General features: G+C 56.7%; 1 protein-coding gene across 11 annotated transcripts in view; it reads right to left on the minus strand.

The window, feature by feature from the left end:
- Positions 1-13,401, minus strand: part of hdac6 (histone deacetylase 6) — a 70,926-nt gene that overhangs the window by 33,450 nt on the left and 24,075 nt on the right. For 10 of the 11 annotated variants that reach the window (XM_052009039.1, XM_052009044.1, XM_052009038.1 and 7 more), the window contains exons 15-22: positions 11,901-12,007; positions 10,338-10,405; positions 9,717-9,888; positions 9,140-9,268; positions 6,883-7,051; positions 3,720-3,853; positions 2,662-2,730; positions 1,591-1,783 (exon numbers count right to left, since the gene is read on the minus strand). In XM_052009039.1, the coding sequence (XP_051864999.1) occupies positions 1,591-1,783; positions 2,662-2,730; positions 3,720-3,853; positions 6,883-7,051; positions 9,140-9,268; positions 9,717-9,888; positions 10,338-10,405; positions 11,901-12,007 (1,041 nt within the window). The remainder of the gene's footprint in view (positions 1-1,590; positions 1,784-2,661; positions 2,731-3,719; positions 3,854-6,882; positions 7,052-9,139; positions 9,269-9,716; positions 9,889-10,337; positions 10,406-11,900; positions 12,008-13,401) is intronic. The other variant, XM_052009040.1, reaches the window with a different exon arrangement.

The following is a 13,401-nucleotide window of genomic DNA, read 5'->3' on the forward strand; positions in this document are numbered from 1 at the left end:
CGAAGGGCCTGATCCTGTGTTGTACCGTTCTGTCTTCTGAACTCCTGTGAACATACTGACTCAACCCCTCCTCCTGAGAGGGTGGCATCTTCATTTACACCCGGCTATTTATCTGTATGTTATACACATTCTGTATGCATGCAGAGAGTGGTCACGGGCACATCCCTCCCCACCATCAGGGGTATCTATAGGAGAAGATGCCTCAAGAAGGCAACGTCCACCATCAAAGATCCCCCCACCATCCGGGCCACGCCGTCTTCTCGTAGCTCCTGTCAGGCAGGAGGAGGTACAGAAGCCTGAAGTCCCCACACCACCAGGTTCAGGAACAGCGACTTCCCTTCAACCATTCGGTTCTTGAACCGACCGGCACAACCCTAATCACTGCCTCAGTACAGCAACACTGGGACCATTTTGCACTACAGTGGACTTTTTTTGTTCTAAATGTGTTTGCTCTTGTTTAATTTACGTTTTTCTTGTGAATGTTGTGTCTCTGATGCTGGTGCAATTAAGCGATTCACAGGGCACTGGGTGTGAACCTCGAGGATATGTGCTTAGCCCACTGCTCTACTCTCTCTACACTCAGGACTGTGTGGCCGGGCACAGCTCAAATGCCATCTATAAATTCACCGATGACACCACTGTTGTTGGCAGAATCCCAGACAGCGACGGGGAGGCGTACAGGAGTGAGATAGATCGGCTGGTTGAGTGGTGTCGCAAGACTGAGGAACTGACTGTGGACTTCAGGAAGGAGAAGTCGGGAGATGCACACCAGTCCTCACTGAGGGGTCAGCAGTGGAAAGGGGGAGCAGCTTCAAGTTCCTGGGTGTCAACATCTCCGAAGATCTGACCCAGGCCCAACGCATCAATGCAATTGCGAAGGAGGCACGCCAGCAGCTCTATTTCATTAGGAGTTTGAGGAGATTCGATACGTCACCAAAAACTCTCGCAAATTTCTACAGATGTACAGTGGAGAGTGTTCTGACTGGTTGCATCACCGCCTGGCACAGAGGCTCCAAAGCGCAGGAGGCTGCAGAGGGTCGTAGACTCAGCCAGCTCCATCACGGGCACAACCCTCCCTGCCATCGAGGACATCTTCAAGAGGCGGCGCCTCAAGAAGGCGGCATCCATCACTGAGGACCCTCACCATCCGGGACATGCCCGCTTCCCGTTACTACCATTGGGGAGGAGGTACAGGAGCTTGACCCACACTCAACGTTTCAAGAACAGCTTCTTCCCCTCCGCCATCAGATTCCTGAACAGTCCGTGAACCCGTGAACACTCCCTCGTTATTCCTCTTTTACACTATTTTTGTAACGCACACCGGTCCTCACAGAGGGGTCGGCGGCGGAAAGGGCAAGCAGCTTCACGTTCCTGGGCGCCAACGTCTCCGGGGAGCTGTCCCGGGCACGGCGCATCGACGCAATCACCAAGAAGGCGTGCAGCTCGGTGACCATGACCCCGATTCTGATCCGAAGAGGCCACTCAAACCCAGCCACTGGGACACAGGAGATGGCCGGTGCGGCAATGCAGAGCCACACACGGAATGCTGGAGGGGCTCAGTGGGCTGACGCACGACAGGCGTGGGGTTACCTGGTAGCTGATGGGCATGATGATGCACTGGAAGGCAGCCATATACTCTGGGTCCCCCATCCGGCTCCCATTCCAGGGGATGTTGACGTTGAATCCCTCACCGCTGCCCCTGCCCACCCTGTCGTAGTCGGCGTCCTCCGAGTTGGGGAAGAACATGCCGTGGTCGTGGCGGTGAAGCGAGATGTACAGGATGCTGGAATAGAGAGTGGTGCGCAGGGTCAGCGGGGCCGCTCAGCCCGTTTTCCCCCTCCCCGCCCCTCTGAGTTGTGGAGGCACACATGGGGGTGGGGTGGGCTACAGAGAAGGGGAGGGGTTTGGGGGCCGGGAGGGGGTGGTTACAGAGACGGGGAGGGGTTTGGGGACCGGAGGGGGGTTACAGAGACGGGAAAGGGTTTGGGGGCCAGATGAGGGTTACAGAGACGGGGTTTGGGGGCCGGAGGGGGGGGGGGGTTACAGCGATGGGGAGGGGTTTGGGGGCCAGAGGGGGTTGCAGAGACGGCGAGGGGTTTGGGAGCCAGAGAGGTGTTACACAGTTGAGAAGTGGTTTGGGGGCCAGAGGGGTTACAGAGACGGGAAGAGGTTTGCGGTCCGGAAGGAGTCCGGGGGAAGTGCTTGCCCGGGGTGGGGGGTGGTGCGGAGTGGGTGTATGGAACGAGCTGCCAGAGGAAGTGGTAGAGATGGGTACAATGGTACTTGGACAGGTACAAGAATGGGGAACGTTCAGAGGGATACAAGGCAAACGGGACTAGCTCGGTTGGGCTGAAGGGCCTGTTTCCGTCCCTGTGTGACTCTCATTCAAACGGACAGCACTGAGGCCCCTGGAGAACTCATTTTGACTGCCTCTCACACAGGGGAACATCACAGGAGCATACCGATTCTTCTGTCGAGATCCCTCTTCACTCTGCTCACCTGCATGGCTAACCGCACCCCAGGAACGCAGAGACCATCCCCCCCACCATCTGTGAAGGGGTTGGGGAGGCAGCTATTTTACCACGTGATGCCTCACCCTACCTCAGTTGGCAGGTCAGCGGACCACTCGAACACGCTTCACCTGGGGGTGGGAGGGTTTACCTGGGATCGTCCTCGAACATGTGCTGCGTCCCGTTGCCATGGTGGACATCCCAGTCCAGTATGAGCACCCTGGAGGACAGGGAGGAGGAGAGAGAGGGGTGGTCAGCGGGTGAGTCAACATGACACTGGTCTGGCCGGCATCGGTTGACATGGGTCGAGAGCTGGAGGGGGTAATGGAGAGGGATGTAGGGCAGCTCTGTCTCTGTGACCCCCTCTGGCCCCCAAACCCCTCTCAGTCTCTGCCCCTCTCTGGCCCCCAACCCCCTCCCCATCTTTGTAACCCCCTGCACCCCTCCCCATCTGTGACCCCTTTTGGCCCCCGCACTCCTCCCCATCTCTGTGACCCCCTCCGGCCCCTGACCCCTCCCCGTCTCTGTAACCCCCTCCGGCCCCCACATCCTGCCCTGTCTCTTGTGACCCCCTCCGGCCCCTACACCCCGTCTCTGTGACCCCCTCCGGCCCCTACACCCCTCGCCGTCTCTGTGACCCCCTTCAGCCCCAACACCCTTCCCCAGCTCTGTAACCCCCTCCGGCCCCTAGGCCCCTCCACATCTCTGTGACCCCCTCTGGCCCCTATGCCCCTCCCCATCTCTGTAACCCCCTCCGGCCCCTATGCCCCTATTTCTATAACCACCTCCCTGTCTCCACAACCTGCTCCTCCCCCCACCCCCTCTCAATCTCCCGCCTCACCAACCATCCCCCATTTCCCGACAGCCTGCTGACTAGCCCCCAAACTCGGAAACTTACCCCGCCCCCCCCCCACAAATAAATCTCTCTGCCACTCCCTCCTGCATGCTCCTCTGAACCTTTGCTCGGTGACATCTCCCACTCTGCTTCAGAACCAGACCCGGGCTCCCAGGCACCAAGCCATCGGCAAAGTCGCTGCAAACGTCGCGCCACAGCGCCTCCGCAGGTGGGCGGGTGCAACTGTGGCGTGACGTTTACATACAAAAAGCAACATTGGAACTTGTAACCGAGCACGGAGGGCTGAGACGGTGGAAGATTTCTTTTGAAAGATCGGCGTCAGGACTAGAAAGGGGGTTTCAACCCCTGCTTACCGCAGGTCTTGCCCAGCCAGTTTCTGTGCGTAGCGAGCAGCCAGCGCCACGTTGTTGAAGAAACAGAAGCCACAGGCGTAGTCGCTCTCGGCGTGGTGCCCCGGAGGGCGTACGATCGCCACCCCATTCTGGACCTGAAGGACGATTGGGAGATGGGCAGGAGTGGGGAGTGGGGAGGGGGTTGGTGGTGGTGGGGAGGAAGCAGGTGGGATGAGCTTGCACTAGTCAGGTCGGGTTACATTCTCCAGATACAACTCCAAAAATCCAGAACCCTGGAGACTTTGTAACTGGATCCTTGACTTTCTGACCAACAGACCGCAATCAGTGAGGATAGGCAGCAACACCTCCAGCACCATTATTCCCAACACTGGCGCCCCACAAGGCTGCGTCCTCAGCCCTCTACTCTACTCCTGATACACTCACGACTGTGTGGCCAGATTCTGCTCTAACTCCATCTACAAGTTTGCAGATGATACCACCGTAGTGGGTTGTATCTCAAATAACAATGTGTCGGAGTACAGGAAGGAGATAGAGAGCCTAGTGACATGGTGTCATGACAACAACCTATCCCTCAATGTCAGCAAAACAAAAGAGCTGGTCACTGACTTCAGGAAAGGGGGCGGTGTCCATGCTCCTGTCTACATCAATGGTGCTGAGGTCGAGAGCTTCAAGTTCCTGGGAGTAAACATCACCAATAGCCTGTCCTGGTCAAATCACGTAGATGCCATAGCCAAGAAAGCTCACCAGCGCCTCTACTTCCTCAGGAGGCTAAAGAAACTCGGTATGTCCCCCTTGACACTCACCAACTTTTATCGATGCACCATTGAAAGCATCCTATCTGGATGCATCACAGCTTGGGACGGCAACTGCTCTGCCCAGGACCGCAAGAAACTGCAGAGAGTTGTGCACAAAGCCCAGCGCGTCACGGACACCAGCCTCCCCTCCTTGGACTCTGTCTTTACCTCTCGCTGCCTTGGTGAAGCAGCCGGCATAATCAAAGACCCCACCCACCTGGGTCGTTCTCTCTTCTCTCCTCTCCCATCAGGCAGAAGATACAGGAGCCTGAGGGCACGTACCACCAGGCTCAAGGACAGCTTCTACCCCACTGTGATAAGACTATTGAACGGTTCCCTTATACAATGAGATGGACTCTGACCTCACGATCTACCTTGTTGTGACCTTGCACCTTATTGCACTGCACTTTCTCTGTAGCTGTGACACTTTACTCTGTACTGTTATTGTTTTTACCTGTACTACATCAATGCACCCTGTACGAACTCAATGTAACAGACTTGCGTTATGAGGAGAGACTCGCATTATGAGGGGAGACTGAGGGAGCTAGGGCTTTACTCTTTGAAGAGGAGGAGGATCAGAGGAGACATGACAGAGGTGTACAAAATATTAAGAGGAATAGATAGAGTGGACAAGCAGTCAGCATAATCAGAGACCACCCACCCACCCCGGGTCATTCCCTGCTGTAAGACTCTACAGAAACAGTACAGCACAGGAACAGGCCCTGCGGCCCACGGTGTTGTGCCGAAATAATTAAAACTAGTCATTATATGCCTCACTAAACTAATCCCTCCTGCCTGCACAATGTCCATCTCCCTGCACTTCCGTGGACTGGTTGGGCCGAAGGGCCTGTTCCTGTGCCGTGCAGTTCGAAGGGGCGGGAGGGGCTGTCAGACCCACAGAGCCACACACAACAGAAACAGGTCCTTCAGTCCACTTCCCAGCCACAGAAAGCTTCAGGAAGCAGAAGTCGGGAGAACACACAACCGGTCCTCACTGAGGGGTCAGCGGTGGAAAGGGGGAGCAGCTTCAAGTTCCTGGGCGTCAACATCTCCGAGGATCTATCCCGGACCCAAAACATCGATGCAATCACGAAGAAGACACGCCACTGGCTCGACTTCGTTAAGAGTTTGAGGGGATTTGGGACGTCACCAGAGACTCTTGCAAATTTCTACAGATGGACAGCGGAGAGTGTTCTGACTGGTCGCATCGCCGCCTGGTACGGAGGCTCCAACGCGCAGGAGGCTGCAGAGGGTTGTAGACTCAGCCAGCTCCATCGCGGGCACAACCCTCCCCGCTGTCGAGGACATCTTCAAGAGGCGGCGCCTCAAGAAGGCAGCATCTGTCACTGAGGACCCTCACCATCCGGGACATGCTCTCTTCTTGTTCCTACCATCGGGGAGGAGGGACAGGAGCCTGAAGAACCACACTCAACGATTCAGGAACAGCTTCTTCCCCTCCGCCATCAGATTCCTGAACGGTCCATGAACCCATGAACACTGCCTCGTTATTCCTCGTTTGCACTATTGATTTATTTACATAGAACATAGAACATTACAGCACAGTGCAGGCCCTTTGGCCCACAATGTTGTGCCGACATTTTATCCTGCTCTATCTAACCCTTCCCTCCCACATAGCCCCCCATTTCTCTATCATGTGTCTATCTAAGAGTCTCTTAAATGTCCCAAATGTATCTGCCTCCACAACCTCTGCCGGCAGTGCGTTCCACGCACCCACCACTCTCTGTGTAAAAAAACTTACCCCTGACATCCCCCTTATACCTTCCTCCAGTCACCTTAAAATTATGTCCCCTCGTTTTAGCCACTGTCACCCTGGGGAAAGGTCTCTGACTGTCCACTCGATCTATGCCTCTTGTACACCTCTATCAAGTCACCTCTCATCCTCCTCCTCTCCAAAGAGAAAAGCCCCAGCTTGCTCAACCTGTATTCATAAGACGTGCTCTCCAATCCAGGCAGCATCCTGGTAAATCTCCTCTGCACCCTCTCTAAAGCTTCCACATCCTTCCTATAATGAGGCGACCAGAACTGAACACAATACTTGTGTAACTTATCGTGATTTTTACATCTGGCTGCTGCAAAACAACACGTTTCACGACATATTTCAGTGGTAATAAACCTGATATGGACCAACCCCACTTTCCCGTGTTGGGTCGCCGGTTTAGATGCCTCGTCAACAGAGGGAGATTCGCAACAGGCGAAGGCGGGTCACCGGGGACGTGGAGCTGAGGACCAGGAGGAGGGCTCGAGGTGTGCGACGGTCCACTCCCCCCCCCCCCCCCCCCCCCCCCCCCCCACCCCGGGCTCCCAGCGCGCGGGTCTTCCCACCGGCCGTCCCCCCTGCCCCGGCTTACTTTCCCCATTACCACAGCCTCCACCACGTTGAAGGTGGAGCCCACCGCCATCAGCGCGCTGTCGTAGGACTTGTTGGAGATGTAGATGGAGTTGTACTCAGACGACAGCCTGTGCAGCTCGCGGGGCTTGGAGGTCCTGGTGGCCTTCAGGACGTCGATGTACTCTGGGCTGAGAACAGAGGGGAGGGGAGGGGAGTGGAGTCAGGTCGGCACCCCCAACACAGCGGCAAGCGGAGCCCGCGAGCCTCCCGTTCAAAAAAGGGCGGCGAGATCAGTCTTCGACCAACGCTCTGGTAAGGACTGATGATCTGGGGAAGTGGAAATCCAAGACCTTCTCTCTTCTCCCCCCACCCCCACCTCACCCACCCTCTCCCCATCAGGCAGAAGATACAAAAGCACGTACCACCAGGCTCAAAGACAGCTTCTATCCTGCTGTTATAAGACTATTGTACGGTCCCCTAGTACAATAAGACAGACTCTTGACCTCACAATCTCCCTCGTCGTGGCCCTTGCACCTTATTGTCTGCCTGCACTGCACTTTCTCTGTAACTGTGACACTTTATTCTGCATTCTGTTATTGCTTTTCCCTTGTACTACCTCGATATACTGATGGGATGAAATGATCTGTACGGATGGCCTGCTGAACAAAGTTGTTCACTGTACCTCGGTACATGTCACAATAATTGAATTGGTTTATTATCGTCACCTGTAGGAGGTCCAGTGAAAAACGTGTCTTGCATACCGTCCGTACAGGTCAATTCATTACAACAGCGCATCGAGGTAAAACAATAACAGAATGCAGAATAAAGTGTCCTGTGGATAGAAGTTCATGTAGTTTGGAACTGGTTTACTATTGTCACATGTACGAGGTCCAGTGACTAACTTGCCTTGCATACCGTAGGTGCATCGAGGTAGTACAAGGTAAAACAATAAGAGAATGCAGAGTATATCCTACTGTTATAAGACTCTTGAACGGACCTCTTGTATGATAAAGGTGGACTCTTGACCTCACAATCTCCCTCGTCGTGGCCCTTGCACCTTATTGTCTGCCTGCACTGCACTTTCTCTGTAGCTGTGACACTTTATTCTGCATTCTGTTATTGTTTTCCCTTGTACGACCTTGATGCACTGTGTAATGAATGGACGGTATGCAGGACAAGTTTTTCACTGGACCTCAGTACATGTGACAACAATAAACCAATTACCCTGCATTCTAGGGGACCGTTCAATGCTTTTATAACAGTGGGATAGAAGCTGTCCTTGAGCCTGGTGGGACGTGCTTTCAGGCTTTTGTATCTTCTGCCCAATGGGAGAGGGGAGAAGAGAGAATGTCCGAGGCGGGTGGGGGTCTCTGATTATGTCGGCTGCTTTCCCGAGGCAGTGGGAAGCGTAGACAGAGTCCACGGAGGGGAGGCTGGTTTCCGCGACGTGCTGAGCTGTGCCTGCAACTCTCTGCGGTTTCTCGCAGAATTAGAAACAAGGCCTTGCCCCATTTACGAGGCGATTTCGTTTCCTGAGGAGTGTTTGGGAACTCCCTTTCTTCAAAGGAGAGTCCGGGAATATTTGCCAGTGGGTGGGGGGGGAGATAGATCGTTGACGGACAAAGGGCACAGAACATTACTGGGTGTGGGTCGAGACGGGTTCAACGCCGTGCGCACACGTACGGTGAGGCAGAGGTACAGTGACAAACTTGCAGCAGCCTTGCAGTCGGTCCAGGCAACACACTGGATATAAAATTATGAAAGGCACGGATGGGATAGACAGCCTGAATCTTTTCTCCTTCCCCTGCAGCGTCGAAATGTCAAACACCAGAGGGCATGCATGTAAGGTGAGGGGGAAAATTCAAAGGAGATGTGCGGGATAAGTTTTTTTTAAACACAGAGAGCGGTGGGTGCGTGGAACGTGCTGCCAGGGGTGGGGGAGGAGGCAGATACGAGAGAGGGGTTCAAGAGGCTCGTAGACAGGCCCGTGGATATGGAGGGATATGGATCACATGCAGGCAGATTGAGTGAATTCAGTAACGTGCTCAGCATAAGGGCCTGCTCCTGAGCTGTGATTGTTCTACGTTCTGATAGAAGTTGTACTTAAAAGAGCGGAGAAGAGGAGAGTGCAGAGCCAGGGCTGAGGTTTCAGTGGACGGAGGTGCGGGCGACGACACAGGGAGAGCCGACAGCGAGGTAGGCCTGCCCCGAGCGGCCCTCCCTCCCTCCGTCCCCGGGCCCCCGAGCTGCCCCTCCCTCCCTGCCCAGGTACTCACTCGTGACACAGCTGGAGGTCGGCCTCACTGGCGAGTTTGGCGGGGATAGGCACGCACCGCTCCACCAGGTGCAGCTCCTGGTGACGGGCGAAGATCTGGGAGATTCGCTGCGGCTGCTCTGGGTGCTCTCTGCAGTGGGAGGCAGTGGTAAAGCACAAGGATGTCAACGCACGCAGGACGACACGCACGCACACTCCAAACGCGCGCACACGGACAGAGAAGGGCACAGAGACAGACACGCAGAGACGTGTGCGCAGACACACACACAGGCACACACACTGAGACACAACCACGCACAGAGAAACACGTGCAGACACAGACACACACACACACGCACACACACACACACACGCACACACACCGAGAAACACTCACAGACACACACGCGCAGACGGGCACACACTGAGAAACATGCGCAGACACATATGCGCAGACATACACGCACACCAGGACAGACACGCACACCAGGACAGACACGCACACCAGGACAGACATGCACACCAGGGCAGACATGCACTACAACACACACATGCGCACCAACACACACACCGTGACACAGGGTGGGCAAGTTACTCACAGGTCCCACATGTTGTGATGTTCCTTCATCTGCTCATCGTACACCAGCCCGGTGCGGTGTGGGGGCAGGGGTCTCATCACCTCCTGCATGCTGCGGTTCAGTATCTGCTCCAGGTTGAAGGCCAGGTGTCGGTGGTGCTGGGCGGGCGGGTTCTCACGGACGATGCCCGTTTCTGGCAAACACCAGCAGGGATTCAGAGACGGGCCTTGCCGATAAACACCCCGCTCAAGGCTGCCCAGGGGTTAACTGTGTTTCCGTGGGTCGGACCGGGGGCTGGGGGGGGGGGGTGGTGGTGGTGGTCTGGGAGGGTGTCTGGGGAGTGGGAGGGAGGAAGGGTAAAGAGAGGGGAGGAGGCAGGGTAAGGGGAGGCAGGTGGGGCTAGTGGCGGGGGGTTAGGGGAGTGGGGGAATTAGGTGAGCAGGGCTTAGGAGAGCGGGGGGGCAGGATAGGGGCAGGAGGGACAAGGGGTACAAGGGCAGGCAGTGATGGCAGAGGGGGGGCAGGGAAAGCTGATGGCGGGGGGGGTGGGGACCGCTGGGACTGCAGGGGGGGTGGTCTCCAGAGCGACAACGTCCCCTCAGTGCTCAGCTGATTTACCGAGTGCGATCCCGTGGGACTGACCTCGGTTTTGAAGGGACTTCCAGTACTTGCGATGAACAGCGATGACAGCAGATATCGACTCCAGGGCACTGGAATCACACAGCAGACATTCTGAGAGAAGCTCCCTCCGCGCCGTCCCGTCACACACTCCCGGGGTCAGACACAGGGTGAGGCTCCCTCCGCGCCGTCCCGTCACACACTCCCGGGGTCAGACACAGGGTGAGGCTCCCTCCGCACCGTCCCGTCACACACTCCCAGGGTCAGACACAGGCTGAGGCTCCCTCCGCACTGTCCCGTCACACACTCCCGGGGTCAGACACAGGGTGAAGCTCCCTCTGCACCGTCCCGTCACACACTCCCGGGGTCAGACACGGGCTGAAGCTCCCTCTGCACCGTCCCGTCACACACTCCCGGGGTCAGACACAGGCTGAAGCTCCCTCTGCACCGTCCCGTCACACACTCCCGGGGTCAGACACAGGCTGAAGCTCCCTCCGCACCATCCCGTCACACACTCCCGGGGTCAGACACAATGTGAAGCTCCGTCCACACCGTCCCGTCACACACTCCCCGGGTCAGACACAGGGTGATGCTCCCTCCGCACCGTCCCGTCACACACTCCCCGGGTCAGACACAGAGTGAAGCTCCCTCCACACCGTCCCATGAAGCAGGGTTTCATTTAAGGGATAGAGGGAAAAGATGGATATGATCAACAAACCCAAGACAAAACCAATCCCTGCCTGCACAGAAAGCAGGGTTAACAGTGAGAGCTGTCACTGCAACAGCACAGACACAAATTGGCAGGTAAAGTGCCACAGTAGGTAGATCTGGGTTTCGATCCTGACCTCCGCTGCTGTGTGTGTGTGTGTGTGTGTGTGTGTGCGCGCGCGCGTCTGTGTGTGTGCGCGCGCGTCTGTGTGTGTGCGCGCGCGTCTGTGTGTGTGCGTGCGCGTCTGTGTGTGTGTGTGTGTGTGTGTGTCTGTGCGTGTGTGCGTGTCTCTGTGTGTGGGCGCGCGTGCGTGTGGGCGCGCGTGTGTGCCTGTGTGCGCGCGTGCGTGTGGGCGCGCGCGTGCGTGCGTGTGCCTGTGTGCGTGCGCGTGTGTGCACCTGTGTGTGTGCGTGCGCGTGTGCGTGTGCGTGCGTTTGTGCGCGCGCATGTGTGCGCGTGCGCGCTCGTGCGCCTGCGTGTGTGCGCCTGCGTGTGCATTTGTGCACGCGCATATGTGTGTGCGTGTGTGTGTGCGCGTGTGCGCCTGCGTGTGCGCGCGTGCGCGCGTGGTTGTGTGCGCGTGTGCATGTGTGGGTGTGCATGTGTGTGTGTGCGCGTGCATGTGTGTGTGCGCATGTCTCTGCGCGCGTCTGGAGTCTGCACGTTCTCCCTGCGACCCTGTTGGTGGGGTGGGGGGGGTGGGTGGTGGTGGTGGTGGGGAGTACTTGAAGCCGCTGACACCTCGCAAGTGCAGTCCACTGGAAATGCAGTGCAACTGAAAGCCGCACCTCCCGCTGCATCACCTGTTGCCGAGCGACACCCCCACCGCACCCCCCCACCGCGCCTCCCACTCCCTCCTCACCCCACCCCCCTCTTACCTCTGCTTGGGCAAGTAGGGCAACTCGAGCTTTGGGCAGGGGTCGCCGAGTAAGACTTTCAGGCAGGCGCAGGTGGCCTCAGCTGTGGCCTGCAGGTTGTACCCTCCCTGTGGTGGGGGCAGAGAGGGGGAGGGGGAGGGGGAGGGAGAGGGAGAACCGGCGTGAAACAGGACCCGTGACCATGGGTAGAGGGGTACAGCACCCTCCAACACCCCCGGATCGCTGGGCAAGGCCGGCGACCCGCACTCCCCTCTCTGCCAGCCAGCCCGCCCAGCTCAGAAGTCGGCAAGCTATTTGACTCGGGGAGGAAGTGCGGACGTGCCAGAGCCCGTTCCCCCACCCCCTCCCCTTCTGAAATCAGGTTCTGGGGAGGAGAGCAGTGTGGGTGGGGAAAGAGACTTCAACACACCCAAGTTGAAGAACACAACAAAGCCCACCAGCGCCTCAACTTCCCCAGGAGTCTAAAGAAATTCTGCATGTCCCCTCATCAATTTTTTCAGACGCCCCACAGAAAGCATCCTATCCGGATGCATCACGGCTCGGGACGGCAACTGCTCTGCCCGGGACCGCAAGAAACCGTGGAGAGTTGTGGACACAGCCCAGCGCGTCACGGAAACCAGCCTCCCCTCCACGGACTCTGCCTACATTTCCCGCTGCCTCAGGAAAGCAGCCAACATAATCAGAGACCCCCACCCACCTCGGGACATTCTCTCTTCTCCTCCCCTCCCATCGGGCAGAAGATACAAAAGCCTGAAAGCACGTCCCACCAGGCTCAAGGACAGCTTTTACCCCGCTGTTATCGGACTCCTGAACGGACTTCTTGCACGCTAAAAGATGAACTCTTGATCTCCCCGTCTACCTCGTCGTGGCCCTTGCAGCTTATTGTCTGCCTGCACTGCACTTTCTCTGTAGCTGTAACACGATATTATGCATTCTGTTTACCTTTTTACTACGTCGATGTACCTCTGTGCAGAATGATCTGTCTGGATGGCACACAAACACAAGCTTTTCACTGTATCTTGGTTCACGGACAATAATAAACCAATAGAACATCGTACAGTGCAGCACAGGAGCAGGCCCTTCAGCCCACCAAGTTGTGCCAAACTCATTAAGTCAATGACCCTAACTAAACTCATCCATTCTGCCTGCACACGGTCCGTCTCCCTCCATTTCCTGCACATTCACCGGAGAGCCTCCTAAACCCCTCCAGCGTATCTGCTTCCACCCCCACCCCTGGCAGCACATTCCAGGCACCCACCGCTCTCTGTGTAAAAACAAAACCTGCCCCGCACATCTCCTGTGAACTTTCCCCCCTCTCACCTTAAATGCCCGGTCTCTGGAATATTAGACATTTCGACCCTGGGGAGAAAAGATACCGGCTGTCTGCTCTATCTGTGCCTCTCTTTATTTTATAAACCCCTATCAGGTCTCCCCTCAGCCTGCGCCGCTCCAGAGAGAACAACCCAAGTCTGTCCGACCTCTCCTTATAGCTCATGCTCTC

Source organism: Pristis pectinata, chromosome 43, assembly GCF_009764475.1.
Source record: "Pristis pectinata isolate sPriPec2 chromosome 43, sPriPec2.1.pri, whole genome shotgun sequence".
In the NCBI taxonomy this organism is placed as follows: domain Eukaryota; kingdom Metazoa; phylum Chordata; class Chondrichthyes; order Rhinopristiformes; family Pristidae; genus Pristis; species Pristis pectinata.